General features: G+C 39.0%; 1 protein-coding gene across 5 annotated transcripts in view; it reads left to right on the top strand.

Annotated features, from left to right (window-relative positions):
• Positions 1–18,927, top strand: part of PRKG1 (protein kinase cGMP-dependent 1) — a 583,893-nt gene that overhangs the window by 453,420 nt on the left and 111,546 nt on the right. For all 5 annotated transcript variants that reach the window (XM_053388611.1, XM_053388609.1, XM_053388608.1 and 2 more), the window contains 2 exons: positions 5,614–5,691; positions 12,758–12,852. In XM_053388611.1, coding sequence (XP_053244586.1) covers positions 5,614–5,691; positions 12,758–12,852 — 173 coding nt within the window. The remainder of the gene's footprint in view (positions 1–5,613; positions 5,692–12,757; positions 12,853–18,927) is intronic.

Genomic DNA, 18,927 nt, shown 5'->3' with positions numbered 1-18,927 from the left:
CATATTTGCTTTTTGAGAACAAGTTGAGAAGTTAAGGAATAAAAACGAGTTAATTAAGAAAACATACATGAAAACAATCTTCCCAAATGGGGCATGTTCCATGACACTAATTGTATTTTGGCAAAAGTTATAAAAGTATTTTTGTCAAGCATTTGTTGATTTTAATAACAAGCTGTGTGTTGTTGTTTTTTTACTGTGGTTTGTTGTGTTGATGTTTAGAGATACTGTTGTATTAAAATATGCAGCTTGTATTTTGAAAGCTGACCTGGAATTTGGTAACATAGGACAATATATTAAATACCTAAAGTAAGCTCTAGTCATCATAAACTCTAAATACAGATTACAGTAAAGACATCTGTCAAGTGCAATTATAGCGCCATTCAAGAGCTTGGTTTTACAACACTCAGCAGCCCAGAGAAGGCACGCTGTCATCCAGCGATGTTTAGCAGAAATTTTACGCTACCACTTCTCACTTCCTCCAATTAATAGAATAACCAGAGAATACATGACTTGAGGTTGTTTTTCAGCTATTATGTAACTGCCGAATAAGTGAATGGCTCCAGGAATTAGACCAAAATAGGGGGAAATGTGAAGGGCTTGTAAATCCTCTTCTTACCACTTCTTGGGAAATGAATGCAATATTGATGGAAAGGGGTTGCTTTAGTTCATTTCATGCAGCAGACTTGCTTCAGGAACTGTTTTTGTGATTGTTTTAAAGAGGTTTTATTGAGTATGCTTTATATTTCTGTGTATTTTGGTAAGCTATCTTGAGGACCTGTTGACCAAAAGGCAGACTAAGATAAAAATGGTAATAGCAACAATAATAAGCAGACAGTGCCACACCCCACTGAAAGGTTCTCATTATGAGAGGCAATCATCACTTGCCACCTGCAAACAGATTCATCTCCAGGCAGCAGACCTCCTAATAACAGTTCTCAATCTTTGTTAATAACTTACCATAACTGCTACTCTCCTAGCTGTCCCGTATTCATAGACTGATTGTAAGTACAGTAGCTGGAAGAATTAAATTATCAACATGGAATCAACTATCTTTGATTATGATTTGTTGTCACCCTGCTTAAATTAATTGTTCACCTGGAATTTAATCCTGCCCACAAGTACCACTGACAGGATTGCAGCCTTCATTCTAAAACTCCTAATTAGTTATATGTGTGTTTTCTGATAGAATCCTGGTCCACCAGCCTATCTAGATGACTCGCCCCCATTCACTTGTCATAAATTATTGTGATTATTAGTCTGCTCTAGTCAACTGATGGATTGATCAATAAATTAAGCTACTGGCCTTTTAAGACAATAAACATTCATTATTAAATGTTGTAGAGTAACCAAAGGAGATGAATATTACCATAATGCCCCTGGTTTTAAGTCTCTGCGAAACATTTGGCTAACTAACCACTGCCAGGCCACTGTAGTTTCCCAAGGTGCCTTAGTCCTTAATATGAACATCCAGCATCCTTAAAGATACATGTCCCATGTGTTGCTGAGCACTGGGATGTGATTTCTGACATCTCCCCTAGGTGCTCAGGTACCTCGGGAAAAGATTCAGCATCCCCAATACCAGGAGGGAGGTTAGATTATGAGTTTGACAAGAATTTTGTGACAACTTTGTGCTTGTCTCCTTTAACCATCAGGAGTGCTACCTCTGAATTGTTGTATACTGCTGTGGTTTAACACCTATTCATTTGTTCAGTGTGTCACGGTCTTCTGCTAAATGGAAACTGAATCAGCTAGAAATCTAATTACCAAAATTTTAATGTAAACCTTCACGTGACAGTTTTAAATGGTAACAAACTTTTTATTTTTATAATCCTGAGAGTATCTAGCAGGTGTTTGACTTTGCTTCTGAGAAGGGGTTATTTGAATAATACAAAAACTAATTGCTTGATTGAGGAAACTATATAATCCACAGTGGTAAAAAACACACACCATAAATTGTAGGGCTTTGCTGGGTATTTCACAAAAATGACCCATTTTAGATTTCCTGCACATATACAAACTTACAGTAAAATAAGTTTGGCAGTTCCATTAAGCCCTCTATGGGGAGAGAAAAGGCATAAAAAGTACTGACTGCATCTGTGCAAGTGAAAACTATGTTCCCCATTTTGCTCATTGGATAGTGCAGTAAACTTTTCCACCGAACTTAATGAGAGATCCAAGTAACTGTTATTGGCAACACTGCCTAATTGTCAAGATTCATGTGATCCTTCAGCTTCTGCTATTAGTGAAAATACCCCATTGTGAGCCCTATTATTCTTGGCTAACTGCTACCTAAGGGAATTTCAGCTGCATTCCAGAAAATGCAGGATGTATCTGCAGAGGGCTTCCGTGGGGAGATATCCTAGATAGCAAAGTTGAAAAATTGAGTCATTAAGACAGCAGAAGACCTTAGGGCTGTAGCAAGAAAAACCCAGAAAGGGGCAGCATGCTTTTAACATTATACCTTGCCTCACCTACTGCCCTGCCATTTCATCACCAAGTGCTAGCAAGAACAACAACCCATGAATGCGCATATAAGCAGATTATCTCTCAGGGTTTTGACTGGTAAATCTCAGTTGTGTTTATGCAATATATAAGGCTCCTTCCCATCCTGGCTTGGGTATAGCAATGAGCATTATTATTATTATGGCACTGTGGTCTAAACCGCTGAGCCTCTTCGGCTTGCTAATCAGAAGGTTGGCGGTTCCCGTTGCTGTGTCCCAGCTCCTGCCAACCTAGCAGTTCGAAAGCATGCCAGTGCAAGTAGATAAGTAGGTACCGCTGCAGCGGGAAGGTAAACAGTGTTTCCTTGCACTCTGGTACTCGTCACGGTGTCCCATTGTTCCAGAAGTGGTTTAGTCATGCTAGCCACATGACCCAGAAAGAAGTCTGTGTGCAAACACTGGCTCCCTCAGTCTGAAAGCAAGATGAGCCCCGTACCCCATAGTCACTTTTGACTGGACTTAACTGTCCAGTGGTCCTTTACCTTTACTATATACTGCTACTACTACTATATTTAGGACCAACAATTAACTTATTCCAAGAGGAGGAGGATTTAATAATGCTTGGCCTTTCTTGACCTTAGCAATTCAACTTCTCTAGTGTGAGTGAAATTCAATGTCAATCACAGTAGTGCCATTCACATTAGTGGAATGGAAGTAAGTAATGTGTCTCCTGTATTACTGTCTATACTGCATTGCTCTACATGGGTAAATTGCCTGGAGTGTGATTTGTAAGAAATGGGATAGAGAGGAATACAGAAAACACCATAATGCTATTATAGAAGTCAATGGTTCATCCTCACCTGAAATACAGCTTGCCATACTGCTGACCTCATCTCAGAACGGATATTGCATGACTGACTGTAGTTCAGAAAGGGCAGCTAAAACGATTAAGAGCATGGAGTCTAAAAAGAGTGAAGGTGTCTCTTTTGGAAAGGAAATGGGGAAGGGTGCTGCTCTTTCAGAAATAAATAATTTAAACATAAGAATTGGATATAATTTCAGGATGGTATTCTATAAACTTTTACCTGGGAGAAAGCATCACTGAATCCAATAAGACTTAATTCTGAGTAGACATGTATAGGATTCTGTTGCTACTCTGGATAATTTTACAATAGAATTATTTGCCTCAAGGTATTAGGTATTAACATTGTAAAAAACAACAACTAGTTTGCATATATTTTCAAGTCTTAGAGTTATTGTAATGTTATGCTAACAGTTAATAGAATACATTGAAATGTATGTTTGCCTCTAAAAAAACAGGGAAAGGAAAACGGGGAAAACAAAGAAAATTCTGGATTCTTTCAGGGCATAATTAGCTACAGCGTCTATGAAATGTTATGCTATTTTATTGGATAACTGAGGCCTTCCTATTGGTTACCCCCCCCATGAAGAATTTACAATTTCTCCCTGAGGTTAATAAAAAAAATCCCACTAATAAATAAATGTATTATTTACATTCTACAAATAATTGCCATGCAGTTAGTCCTGTCAGAAATTAAAATGAGGCATCTTACTATTTCTAAACCTCCCCCTTTAAAAACAGTAATGTGATTACTTCCAAAGCTGGCCTGATATACCGGTATTTTGGCAGCTGAGTTTATCCACAAAATGGTGCTTCCCCGCCAGAGACGAGGGGGAGTGAAGATCTACATTGGGAACAAGGGAGTGAGGAATCAAATTAACCTCACCCAACAGCTGAACTGGGAAACAAAGGTGATTACAGGATGAAGAGGCCTGTCCAGGACACCCCAGAGGGCAGTCTCCACATTCCCTCCTCAAGGGTGGGAGGAGACCAGCAGTGCTGCCTGTTTGCCCAGAGTTGCTGTGGAATTAGCGGGGGGGGGGGCTGCTGAGGAGGAGGCTGACCCAGCCTCCAAGTGGCTACAGCCACTCTTGGCACTGTAGCAGCTGGTAATGTGCTCCTTGAAGGCTGGAACACCCTTTTGGGTCCTGCCCCCTTCACTTTGCCTCATGGGTGGGTCAGCCCTGATTACTTCTCATGGAAGTATTCACTGTCTCCGAACCCCAAATAGAGACACAGTGATCACAGCCATTTATTGGTTTAAATTTAGGACCTAAGCAAGCAAGATGTGGAAAATCCATTATTACTCCAGACAATAATCCCTCAAGGCCTTCCCCTATACTATTTTCCTGATCTACACACAAACACACATACACTTGCTTTTTCTCATAGTTGAGGAACAAGCATATTGCTGTGACTGTGTTTTATATGGGAGCTATAATAAATAGCTGACATTGTCTAATTTCCTTGCAAGCAAATCAGTATGTATGGTGAACAACTTTTTGGAAGGAAACTAGGTCTATACTTTGTTACACCTTTTTAATACTCCTCATTTTTTATGCTTCAATGCTTATTTGTTCAGGGTTGTTGTTTTTTTACATTGACTTCCACATAATAGAATGTCATTTAATGAACAATGTAATTTAAAACTTTGATAAAAGACACTGTCCCCTGATTATCCTTGCTGGAGAAGAACTGACTACCTCAGTGGACTTAATTTTTGGGCAAGAGGAACCTCCCCGTCCCCCGGCTTTGGGAATGTAGCCTCTATACTGACAGCTACTCTATACAGCTACCTTTAAGCTCCTGCTCTGCCGGAAGGATCTTTCCTTTTTTGCGGAACTGTCAATTTAACAGGAAAATATGCCCTTGGGTCCTCTGCAAATGACAAGTTTAGGACTGGATGTTTTGGTGGGTTAAATGGCCAAATTCAGATTGATTCAGAAATAAAATTATATTATCTTCCCATTTCATCATGACTACTGATAATGAGAAAAGTGAAAAGCAGAATTACTACTACAAACAATGATAGGAGGACTTGTGAAGTGTCTCTTAATCACCAGTTTTGTATATGACAGTGTGTGAAATATACTTTGATGAAAACTATGACAAAGACTGTTTATTTCTTTTGAGTTGTTTTTACTCCTTGCCACAGGTATTTTCTTAAAGTATGCAAGTTGCAATGCCTGAACAAAGTTGTTGTTGTTGTTGCTGCATCACTAAGAATTATGTTATGAAAATGTAAAGCTGCAAGTTGGGTGACAAGCATTCAACATTTCTTTTGTTCTTGTAATTTTTTATTTTCTGCAGACGCACTATGAAAATGGAGAGTACATTATCAGGCAAGGTGCTCGCGGGGACACTTTCTTCATAATCAGCAAAGGCAAGGTAAGCTCTTGTGGCACCCTATTTAAAGTGCATGTCATAAGCAATAGTTGCATATTATAGGGATGTAACACCAACCCTCGCTTTTTCCCCATGCAGTGCCAAGGGGGGTGCAATATTTCACATTTAATTTGATGTTGTGACTTGGTGTTGGCGATGGAGGCTGCACTTTTCAAATGAAAAACCTAAAGAGTTTTATTACACAGAGCTGTACACATTTTTCCCTTGCAGTGATCACATGATTGTGTAGCTGTTAAAACTAATTTACCTGTTACATTTCCCAAACACGATAAGACTCCTGTGAACGATCCCCAGATCTGTACAGAAATATAAACACGCCAGTTTATAATACAACAAAGTTATATCCAGGAGATCTGCATGTTTCTCTGGAGTTTTTGCATCTGTTTTGACACGTCAGCCCACTCAGACTGTATAGCAAACGGCTTTTGAATCTCAACAGTTTTGAAACTTGGTACTTACATAAATTGTGAATTACAGTCAATGTGCAGATTAAAGATGAACAGGCTCGGATAGGAGCTCCAGAATTTATTCTTTGGCTTCTCCAATACCTCAGACCTCCTCACCATCAGTTCATTGATTCCCTAATCCCTTTCCCCCTAAATAACATTTGTAACTGGAAAGTGGGGCAGCAATAGCATTGGCAGGCAGCATCAGAGACTAAGATAAGGAGAGAGGCAGTAACCCTTGGAAAAACTACAACCTGCAAGGGCTGCCAGGACTTCTGGTCCTGCATAGTAGCAGCATATTAGAGGGAAAGATTGGAGAGGGCTTATCTCTGTCCTTGCTGCAGTCTTCACCGCCATTTCTGCTCCTAGTGTGCCATCACTAAATATAATTTGAACAGAAAGGTATAAGGGGTTTGGGGTCATCACGGGAATATCAGGGAAGACAATTCATGGATGGGATGACTAGCCAAGAGGGAAGGGGTGGGCAGTTAGCTTGGCTTTTTTTCTGAGCCAAACTGTCTATCTTTATTGTTTTCTGGAAAGAAGCTCAACTTCTTTTATAGAAAATCTGGTTAGGATGGGAGGACTTGGCCTGTCACCAATGCTAAGTCATGGTTCTGTTGTGGTCGGTGCAGAATTCTGTGCCACATCTATCATGACCAGGTTATGAAAGCACGTTATTCCATTTCTAGCTTGTCTGAAAAAACTTTCTTCCTATTTTTCAGACCAATTCAGTGTGCTGGTTATCATCTTTACTTGTCTAAATAGTCTGTACCATATGAATCTTATGGCTTGTCTCTAGCTGATTCATCTGATTACTATTCTGTATTCTGTATTCATCTGATTACTATTCTGTACTATTCTGTTGGCTCTCCAATCTGCCAGGCCCCATGGTAGGTGGTAGGGTTTCAGTGGAAGTGCCCACTCAGTAGAGTTCTTTATTTATTACTAATATACAAAGTAAACCAAAGATGTAGAGCATAAATAAATACTGTTACAGCAGGCTGAAAGTAGAGTTCTTTTTTGAGAGAAAAGCTTTTTTGAGAGAAAAGGGTGCTCATCAATGGTTCCTCTTCATCTTGGAGAAGAGTGACTAGTGGGGTGCCACAGGGTTCTGTCTTGGGCCCGGTCTTATTCAACATCTTTATCAACGACTTGGATGATGGACTCAAGGGCATCCTGATCAAATTTGCAGATGACACCAAACTGGGAGGGGTGGCTAACACCCCAGAGGACAGGATCACACTTCAAAACGACCTTGACAGATTAGAGAACTGGGCCAAAACAAACAAGATGAATTTTAACAGGGAGAAATGTAAAGTATTGCACTTGGGCAAAAAAAATGAGAGGCACAAATACAAGATGGGTGACACCTGGCTTGAGAGCAGTACATGGGAAAAGGATCTAGGAGTCTTGGTTGACCACAAACTTGACATGAGCCAACAGTGTGACGCGGCAGCTAAAAAAGCCAATGCAATTCTGGGCTGCATCAATAGGAGTATAGCATCTAGATCAAGGGAAGTAATAGTGCCACTGTATTCTGCTCTGGTCAGACCTCACCTGGAGTATGTGTCCAGTTCTGGGCACCACAGTTCAAGAAGGACACTGACAAACTGGAACGTGTCCAGAGGAGGGCAACCAAAATGGTCAAAGGCCTGGAAACGATGCCTTATGAGGAACGGCTAAGGGAGCTGGGCATGTTTAGCCTGGAGAAGAGGAGGTTAAGGGGTGATATGATAGCCATGTTCAAATATATAAAAGGATGTCACATAGAGGAGGGAAAAAGGTTGTTTTCTGCTGCTCCAGAGAAGCGGACACGGAGCAATGGATCCAAACTACAAGAAAGAAGATTCCACCTAAACATTAGGAAAAACTTCCTGACAGTAAGAGCTGTTCGACAGTGGAATTTGCTGCCAAGGAGTATGGTGGAGTCTCCTTCTTTGGAGGTCTTTAAGCAGAGGCTTGACAACCATATGTCAGGAGTGCTCTGATGGTGTTTCCTGCTTGGCAGGGGGTTGGACTCGATGGCCCTTGTGGTCTCTTCCAACTCTATGATTCTATGATTCTATTTCCAGTTTAGTAATATTTTAATCTGGCTCTGAGATTTTTCTGTTGGTGCATTCTACATTAAATTATATGCTTTGTATTAATTATACTCCTATTTTAATGCTATCTTAATAGTTTTGCTGTGCTCTATTTTAATTTTTATTAATATGTTTTGTTTAACAAGGATGAAACAAATTAGTAGAAAAAAATAAGTTAGAGGGAAAGTCCTGAACATGCATTGCCTCTTACTGCAGAGATCAGGTTTATCGAGAAAGGATGTAGGGCAGCCTGCCAGAAACATGGCCTTCAAACTTGCAACTGTCTCTGACCTGTTATGAAATATTTATTAAGGTTTTACAAAAAACAGAAGTTTACAGAATAAAAAGAAAGCAAAAAAAGAAAGGAATAAGGGAAAAGACAGAAAATACAAAAATACATAGAAAAAAGAAGAAGAAAATACAAAATACAAAAAACACATAGATAGAAAAAAATTAAAAACAAATCCATTTTTTGAAATCTTTAAGCTCATTTGCATATTTCCTTGACCTCCTCACACCTCCCCTTTTTGTATTCCCATTTACATAATCAATTCAGCAAATCCTTACCCTCTTTCATTTGTCTTAACTCTATATCTTAGCATATTATATCTATATAATTTCATCCATTATCAATCCATTTTTGCATATTCTTATTAACCTTGTTGCTAATACCACTTAATTTCAATCCAGCATCATTTTAACATTCATTAATTTTACAATATTTCTGCAAATAGTCTTTAAATTTCTTCCAATCTTCTTCCACCAACTCTTCTCCCTGGTCTCGGATTCTGCCAGTCATTTCCGCCAATTCCATATAGTCCATCACCTTCATCTGCCACTCTTCCAGGGTGGGTAAATCTTGTGTCTTCCAATACTTTGCAATAAGTATTCTTGCTGCTGTTGTTGCGTACATAAAAAAAGTTCTATCCTTCTTTGGCACCAATTGGCCGACTATGCCCAGGAGAAAGGCCTCTGGTTTCTTCAGGAAGGTATATTTAAATACCTTTTTCATTTCATTATAGATCATCTCCCAGAAAGCCTTAATCCTTGGGCACGTCCACCAAAGGTGAAAGAATGTACCTTCATTTTCTTTACATTTCCAGCATTTATTATCGGGCAAATGATATATTTTTGCAAGCTTGACTGGTGTCATGTACCACCTGTATATCATTTTCATAATATTCTCTCTTAAGGCATTACATGCCGTAAATTTCATACCAGTGGTCCACAACTGTTCCCAGTCAGCAAACATAATGTTATGTCCAACATCTTGTGCCCATTTAATCATAGCAGATTTAACCGTTTCATCCTGAGTATTCCATTTTAACAACAAGTTATACATTCTTGAAAGTATCTTAGTTTTGGGATCTAACAGTTCTGTTTCCAGTTTTGATTTTTCCACCTGGAAGCCAATTTTTTTGTCCAAATTATAAGCCTCTCTTGTTTGATAATAGTGAAGCCAGTCTCGCACTTTATCTTTTAATTTCTCAAAACTCTGCAGTTTCATTTTGTCTCCTTCTTGCTCCAAAATTTCCCAATATTTCGGCCATGGCCTCCATATTGAGCTTTTTCTGAGCCTTTGCTTCCATCGGTGATAACCACCTTGGGGTTTTATTTTCAAGTAAGTCTTTATATCTTATCCAGATATTAAACAATGCTTTCCTGACAATATGGTTTTTAAATGCTTTATGTGCTTTAACCTTGTCGTACCACAAATATGCATGCCACCTGTCTCTGACCTGTTATGGAGACCTCCTCCTTAAACTGCATAATCTGCAGTTCTTCTGTTTCGCAGCTACTGGATGTGAACTTTGCTTTATCTGTTTGCTTAATGTGGAGGGTAATTAGAATGAGCAAAGACTAGTTGGTAACCGAACATAATGACCCTAATGTTGGATATTTACTTAAGCTCAAAGCATAAGTTATGTAAATACCTTAGAAATTAATAAAATGGATTTATTATATTTATGTTAAGTATACTACATATTAGTTTTCTCTCCCCACACCCCCACCTCCCTGGCCATAGTTCCAGCAACTGATTTCATGGCAACTGTGTTTAGGAAGAAACATGTGGAGGCTTGGCTTTTCTAGAGGGAATAATGAAGCATATTATCAGTAGTAGGAAACCTCAGCCTACAGGCCTAATTATGACAGTCCAGCCTCCCCATTTGACCTGTGCTGTGACTTAGCCCAAAACACACCCATCTGCCCATCCCATAATGACATATGATACCAGGCATGGGACAGGTAAAGCTGTAGTACCAAATTCAAAAGAAATTGAAATGCACTCCCAATTCTTCCTTTCCCACCTGCAGGTGGAGTTCAGTTTTTGAATTTGACGCCTTTTTCTGTCTCTCTGACAACAAAATGAAGAGCTAAAGCACCAGATTAAAGCTGAAAAAGAGGAATCGGCTGTATACATGATGAGCGTTCAGATAGCCATTTATTCCACATTCACAATGTTTCCCTAACTGTTAACTTCCATGCTATATTGGAGTTTTCACACGATGTAGAAGCCAGTTCCAGAACTATAGTGGAATATAGCACAAGTTTAAAACTCATTTCCATATTATTTGCAAACTGCTTTTTTTCTGGAAGTAAATAACACAGAAATTGACACTAAACTTACACTATGTCCCACTTTAGTTTCGGAAGTGGCTTTACGTCGTGTGAAAGCTCAGATATAATGCAGAACTTAACAGTTAGAGAAAAGTAATGGAGATGAAATAAACTGCCATAGGAATGCAGCCACCGAGTGCACTTCTAGTTCTTCCTTTGCAGTTGCCACTGCGGCTTGAATTAGATACTTGTTTGAATTCAAGTCAAGGCTGCAAATAAAGAATCTTCCTTTACAGCCATAGTTTGCATTGATTCATCCATTGCAGCCTGCTTTTGAAGTTGAATCACCTGGTGTCATATGATGTCATGTGACTGGCAGGTGGGCAGCCCCACCTTTCATAATTGCCAGCAGGTGGGCCAGTTCTGAATCTGAAACCTCACCTTATGACAGATATAAGCCCCCCATCCACAGGCCTCTTTTATTCTCCCTTAAATATCTAGAGATCCTTGATGTTGCATGACTTTATTACATTGCAAGTTTTCATACTCCACTCTTAAAACAGGAAAACTCGCAGCTGTATGATGTCATCTATGTCCCATGTAGCATATTCCTGACATTGTGAACAAGGGGGTAGAATGAGGGGCTGCTATTTTGGGCAGCAACCCAGCACCTGCCATAACATTCAGTTCCAGCCTTGTGAAACTATTAGGAGAAAAATATATCAACCAAAACTGGGAATGTGAGTGAACATTTCCTGCGCCAGGCTCAGGAAAGAATTTCATGGGCTTGTTAAATTGCCTGTCTCAAAGGAGAGATGCAAGCTCTTAAAACCTTCATTCCCCCCACCCCCGCTTGGATGAAAATCCATCAGGAGAAGAATTACTGCCTTCTCCGCCTGAAAAATGCTTTGTACTGCCTGAGCAAAGCCTTTGTCAGCCAGGGATTGTGTGCGCTTTGGCAATTGTTTCAGCTGGCAAAGCTACCCACAACCCTCTGAAAGTTGGCCACATACCCACATTGCATTGCATATTGATGATTTTAAAACACGTGAGGGCCAAATCCAGGGGTTGGACAAAGTCCCCATTCCCCAGTGAAGGCCTCCCCCCCGCAGATATACCTCCTGCAGCATCTTTTCCCCACCCCTATAGTAACCGATGGAGCCAATCATTCCTCTGGGAGAGGAAAAAAGATTCCCAAGTATTTTCTCAGTTCTTTAAAATATAACTTGAGTTCTTTGTGTGTGTCCTATAACCCTGTTGTTGAACTGCATAAATGGTTGAGTATTGTTTAGTATTTCTGTTGTTTTTCTGTTTCAAAACAGGATGAGCCAGGGCTTATATAAATGTAAGACTCAGAACACTGGCCCAATCCAGCTCTAGTTATGTGTTGTGAATCATGTGAAACAAAATCTGTTGGCTTTGGGTGAAGAAACACATGATATTCTGCATCATAAGATGCTTTTACAAAATCTAGGTATTTGACATCACAGTGTTACGATGAAGAGGATATCAAAGTATTGATATGACATCTTTTCTTTTTGCTCTGTAAAAGGTAAAAGTACCCCTGACTGTTAGGTCCAGTCGCGGACGACTCTGGGGTTGCGGCGCTCATCTCGCTTTATTGGCTGAGGGAGCCGGCGTACAGCTTCCGGGTCATGTGGCCAGCATGACTAAGCCGCTTCTGGCGAACCAGAGCAGCACATAGAAATGCCGTGCTCTGTAGTATACCCTTAAATTAACTTAGTAACACTTGCAAGATTCCTAGTCCAGTATTATAGCCCCGTTTTTCAAGATGGGGCCTACGTTTGAAAATGCTAGCTTGGAAAAGGTCTCTTGAAGGCTTCATTATGGAACTGGCATATGAACAGAAAATTTAGTTTACAGCTTTTTCTCAGTACAATATACCTTTTCAGAGCCAATATCCTTTCACTGTCATTTTTTAAAAACTCTTCTGTTCAGGTAAATGTTACTCGTGAAGATTCGCCTGGAGAAGATTCAATCTTCCTCCGTACTTTAGGAAAGGGAGATTGGTTTGGAGAAAAAGCACTCCAGGGGTAAGTATTAAACTTTGCCTACATACACAATTTAGATTTGCTTCAAGTAACGTTTGTCTTGAATAGCTGAAAAATTAGTGGCATAAATGCCACATTATAATGAAAGCTGTGCTAAATTGTAAGCTAGAACTTAAGGAAATAGAATTCTCGGCCACTCTCACTCATCGTTTTGTACTAAAGCAGAAGGCAGGCTGCATATGATTTATAATTCTTTGCAATTGTATGTAAGCCTTGTTATGATTCTAAATGATCTATCAAGCTGCTAAAATGTTTGCTTTCATTCCTGCCTCCCACTTTCCCCTCTTTTCTTTTCTCTTCATTGAACCTTGCTGGGGCATTGTAAGAAGTCAAAAGATGTAAAATAAAGCTGTGGTTGGATTGCTAAATAGACTTTTCAGATTTGTATTTTATTACTTTATGCAAGAATGGTGAAGAGAAGACTCTGTGGCTGGTGGGGCAGTTCATTAGTACAAACCGATGATCATAGCTATGGTGTGAAAAAATCTCCTTGCTTATTCACCTGTTCCAGGGTAGTACTGGAGACAGGGGGTCATTATCCAACAACATACTTCCAAGAGTGCAATGACTTTTGGCTGCAAAGTAGAATTTCCCCTCCTTCCCTTGCACCCCTCCACACCATCCCCAATCTGTGTTTTTCCCAAACACTCTAGAGCAAATCTGGGGAGGGCCTGGGGTGGGAGGGAAGGGAGGAGAAGTTCCATTGCACTAGCAGAAGTACTATGTTAGATACTGCCCAGTGAGTGCTATCTAGATAAACATCTTTATCTGCCCTAAGCCTGTCCTGTTGTTTTCATTAATTTGCATTGTATATTTAAGAATTCCTGCACAAATTCACATTTTAATTCATATAACCCCCCCCCCCCAATTTCTAAACATTTTTTTCCTCAAATAGCGTTTTGAAAAGTATTTTAATATGCATTTTGAGCTGGGCCATTCAAGAAATGTGAAATCTAGTTGATCTAAATTCTACTCTGCACATTAGTTTGGGAGGTGCACATTAACTCAGTTTATATCAGATTTACAGAGACTGAATTTCTCAGGCATCCCTACTTCTAAGATAGGCATTAATTTTTACCAAATATTATTGTATTGTACAGCTCCATTCTTTCATATAATAGATAATACACATTCTCCTAAATACTCTATTGGTACACAAAGCACAGAGTGTTCCTCATCACCTCCCAGTATTGATACTTTATAGTTGTCTTGTTATAAACTATCCATTAAATTAACGTAAAAACTAGAAGAAACCAAACTAATCCATTTCAGCAGAAGACCAGATGCTCAAAATGAAATGATGAATCTCCCTAAGCAGTTTGTATTGATATTATTTATTCCAAAATGGCAGTTCTTACTCATTTGAATTCTTATTCATTGACAAGGGTACATGGGCAATTTTTGTACATTAAAATACTCCATTACTTTGATTTCTGAAATTCAGGTGAAACAGTGGGAATATTTATCAAGCGTTCCCAGTTTATAGAGGAAAGCTTAATTATGCAAATCCTTTTTGAATGAAAATACATTCTTGAACTCCTGCAGGGCCTAGATTGCTAGCAAGTTTGTTGTGTTCGAGCAAGACTTGATTTCAGCAATATTTGTTAAATTGCTGAGATATCGCTACATATCAGTGAAATATGCTGGTGAATAGTTGCCCAAGATAAGCAGCTGGCATGTTATTATTTTCACAGATTGGATCATTTTTCCCCACCTGCGTTTTAGCATTATATTTTCAAAGCCTCTTTGGCATTTTAGCTGATTGTTGTCCGTTGATTCTCATACGGGGCAAGACCTTTAAACCAGTGCTGTGAATATTTACTCTGTGATTATGAGATGTTAAACTTTTTGAAAGGACAATTCCAGCTTTGGGAATCTCTGCATAACAGAAGTTGCTGCAGTGCGGCTTTTTCACAGATCACTCAAGCAAAGTCAGAAGGCATGGACCATATGAGAGGAGGTTGTGTTGTATGTCCTCCTCACGGCAGTGTCACCCCACAAAAACCTTTCTTCATAGCATAAGGAGGGTGAAGCTCCTAATGATGAGCTGATTCTACAATCTTATCTAATTTCTTACAACTACAGGAAGAAAAAAAATTCTTTGGGCTGATCCAACTTCTTGACTTTTTAGAGCAAATTTTGCACTTTTACAAGAGATTTCTCCCCCCCCCCAAAAGCCTTCCTTGGTGCTAATTCTGACCTTTTTCCATAGTAGTTTGCATAAAACAACTGCTGCAGCAACACTATGTTTTCTTTCTTCTTCCTCTCTGGCAACCTGTACATACAAATAAAATTATGACAGGAATTAAATTATATCCTAGAGGGCAAATGAAGCTAATTGCTTTTCTCTCACCCTGAATGGCTAATGCCAGAGGGTTTCCGAGGCAGCCTGGCCCATCACACCCTATGATAGTAAACTCAGATGCTGAGTGGCGACAGGTATGTTGCCAGACCTAGAACACTGGCAAACAAGAAGGCAGTTTTGGCTTAGGTGAAGTCCAATTTGCAGAAGTACTTTTAATAGAATATTAGGGGGAGGGGACTGTGAATACACATTCCCACCCTTATTTAGTAAGGGCTGGACATGAAGAAAGACTATAGGATGCTGAGTTTCTGTTTGTGGGAAACAAACCAGAAAATCAGGCTGGGGTGAAGAAATGGAAAACAGATCCTGAAAATGGGCGTGTTTGGCTAGCTAGAACCCTGAACAAAAGCATGCCACCATTAGAAATGGGGAATAAATTTGGTACACCTCACATTTTAATGCAAACCTACTTAATTTGCATTTCAAAAAAAAATACACAAAGTGAAATGCAGCTGTGCTTCCAAATTCTCATTTCTTCCACTTTTGTGAGATGGCAGTTCTCCAACAACAACAAAAAGTGTACACAAATGCATATGTCAGTGCAAATAACCTACAGAAAGCCATTGTAGTAGAGTAAATTGCTTGTTAAAAAAAAGTGGTCCTCAGGAGAAATGTTTTGTACTAAAATTCTGGGAAATTTCCATGAGGCTTAAAAAATAATTTGGAAAGTATGTGCACATCAAGGAACTACCCATCTTTTATACCATGAGAAGGTCTGTTGATGGTAACTTTAGCTTGACTATTGGTTGAGCTTCATCTTCTTTGCTATCTGATGGACCATTTGACAAGGGCACTGTACCATTCTGTTTGCTGGTCCTTCCCCCCCTTTTAAATCTTTAAATGCTCCTTTGACCACAAGCTTTGTTATGCTTCCCTGTGTGTGACATTTTCCATTATAATCGCTATTTTCTGTGGTCTGATAGATATCTACAATGTGTTCCGTATCCTTATTGCACACTAGTAAATCTTAAATTAATGCCATCCTTTTGTGTGTCCTGTGTGCTGGCAAAGGAGAGGAACATTTCTATAGGGTTCCCCCCAAAACTAGGAGACTGCACTAGATATGCCGTTTAGATTTCATGCAGTTTTGCATGAAAGATAATCTGTTTGGGATTTTATTTTTGGCTCTTCTTATGCTCCCTTGCCTAATGTGCAGTGTCTTTTTGCTTGTATTCACTAGAGTTTTAAAAAACCCCAACTTACCATGAATAGTTAGAAAAAATGCATTAGGAAAGGTTGGTTTTCAGATATAGAATTTTTTAGAGCGTAAAATCTATATAAAGTTTTGTGGATTGTAAAAGGAACCAAAGAGACTTTCTTAAGAGCTTATAGAAGATGATATTTGCCCAGAAATCAATATGCATTAGAACACTAATGCACTGTGGCTTGGGCAATGTTGCTGATTTTTTAATATATACCTGTGGCGGTGGGGGGGGGGGGGCGGGGTATGCATGCATACTTTAATTATTCAGAGGCACAAATACAAATATTACATTTTTATTTTAGCACCTATTTTTTCTGTTCTAGACCCCGGGAGGTTTTCTGTGCAGTTTAATCATTATATTTCTCATCCTATTTCTTTCTTATTTCACATAAAGCCAAGCAGAGTAGGGTATTATTTTTCCTTAAATGGAGGAACATCCCAAAGCTATAGCTGATAGGAGTCAATTCACAATCCAACAGAGCAAATAGGTCTTGTGCATCTGAGTTACGGTAAGTAAGTTGTATACTCCACTTTGAATCAAGCTCAACCTTTCAAAGTACAAGAGTTCACTCAGCATCATTGCTGCCCAAAAGAACTTCAGAAATGTGTAGGATACCATATTGATCATCAGTAGCTGTGATGGTTGGAGAGAGAGTGCTTGCTGGGATTTTTCTGGGTCTGAGAGACACCTGGCATACACGTAAGGCTAACCATGGTTTGTGTAAAGCCAATGTTTTCTTAACAAAACATGAATTATTCATGAGTTTCCCACAAGTGATGGAACAAACTACAACTTGTCCCCCCCACCAAAGTTCCTCTTATTTTTCAGCCACTTTTGCCTAGTGTTTTTGTAGTTTTGCAAATATCTGCAGTGGGGTGTTCAAACAAGTCCCGGTTAAAAGAGATGCTGACTTTGCATATAACACTGATCTATAGTTAAAACAAACCAAGCTTCATATTTTAACAAACAATGACTCCAGACTGTGCTTTGTTGGCAGTAAACAAACTATAGTTAAGCTGCTGGGAAGAGTTCACACATAATGCTAAGCCATGGTTTATGAAACTATAGTTTCATAAACTATAGTTTCATAAACCATGGTTTAGTGTTATGTGTGAACCAGGTCTTTACTTCAACACGTTGCAGAAGATCTGTCTGCCATTATTTATTTCCAGCATAGAACTTGCACCATCAAAGTAGAACTGTAGCAAACTTTTATCTATCCTGTCAACATAGCTTCACCAAGCTAGGGTACAATATCAAGGAACAATAAAAACCTCCATGAAAGCAATAAAACTGAAATCACAGCATATAAACATCCTTTTAAAACAACAGCTAAACAACAGTAAAACTAAAGCTATCCCACACAATATGTTCAAAATAATTGTACTATGTTTACTTGAGTTACTGAACTGAGATGCATATTTTTTTCCATAATTGCTTCTTAATTTCCTCCCTAGTTCAAAATGTTGAAAAATGTCAAACAGTACATTTTTGAGCATATATATATATATATATATATATATATATATATATACTTGTTGCCTATTCACAAGGTGGTAAGGGGCACGAACCATCTGCAAGTTCTTCTGTATAAGCTTCACTGAAATGAACAAAAGCTGTGTAAAAGCTCTGGTGCAATTCCCCACTAGAACTGTAGCTGACCCAGAGGATGTGGTCTTGAGCTTAGTCTTCCTGAGACTTGTCTTGATATTCATATTCATTTCACTGCCACTTTCATGTTAGTGACACAGGATAGCATCTAGGTAGATTCGGCCCCAGTTTCAGAAGGTGACTGTACATTTCCACCAAATCTCAGGTACAAAGTGAGATTCTGTTGAAGCTAGTCTCCTGCTACAAATAGAAATAACTTGCTCTTTCAGTCCATTGTTTGCCAAATGGCTTCCTATTTTCCTCTTCATTTGACACAGGGACGTTACAACGTATTACAAATCACCTGTTGGGATAGATAATGCAAGTTTTAATTTACTAAATTCATTCTCATTCCTCTCCGTCTCTGCTATGCCTGAATAGTTGTGTATTTTAATGCCATTTGAATCGCCTTCAGTAGATTTATCATTAAATATCAACATGGTGCATCAGTTCTGGAGTCAGTCTGATTGTATAATGTCATGCCTTTCATTTGAATCTCAATAGCTGCTGGATTTTTAACACAATTATCTCCAGTTTCTGCAGAAAGTAGGATTTATTAGACAATTTATATCAACAAATCTGGAATTTATTTAAGCAATCTTAGTGTAGTAAAAATACGGCAAATTCTACTTACCTGTAACTTCTTTGATTCTTGTACCTTCTGATCCTTAAGAAGAGTGTGTGAGGAATAACCTCAAGTTAGGGCAAGTTTTAGTGAAATCTGAGAGCAGTTTCAGGTTTTACAGGTGACTTGTTATCAGCTGCTGCCTAGGTTGGTTTTACTTACACAGCCAACATAACTTTCCTTTGCACTAAATCATTTGAACATTACAAACA

Source organism: Podarcis raffonei, chromosome 5 (genome assembly GCF_027172205.1).
Source record: "Podarcis raffonei isolate rPodRaf1 chromosome 5, rPodRaf1.pri, whole genome shotgun sequence".
NCBI lineage: Eukaryota > Metazoa > Chordata > Lepidosauria > Squamata > Lacertidae > Podarcis > Podarcis raffonei.
The sequence above is the reverse complement of the archived record's forward strand: the minus strand, read 5'-3'. Positions and strand labels throughout refer to the sequence as shown.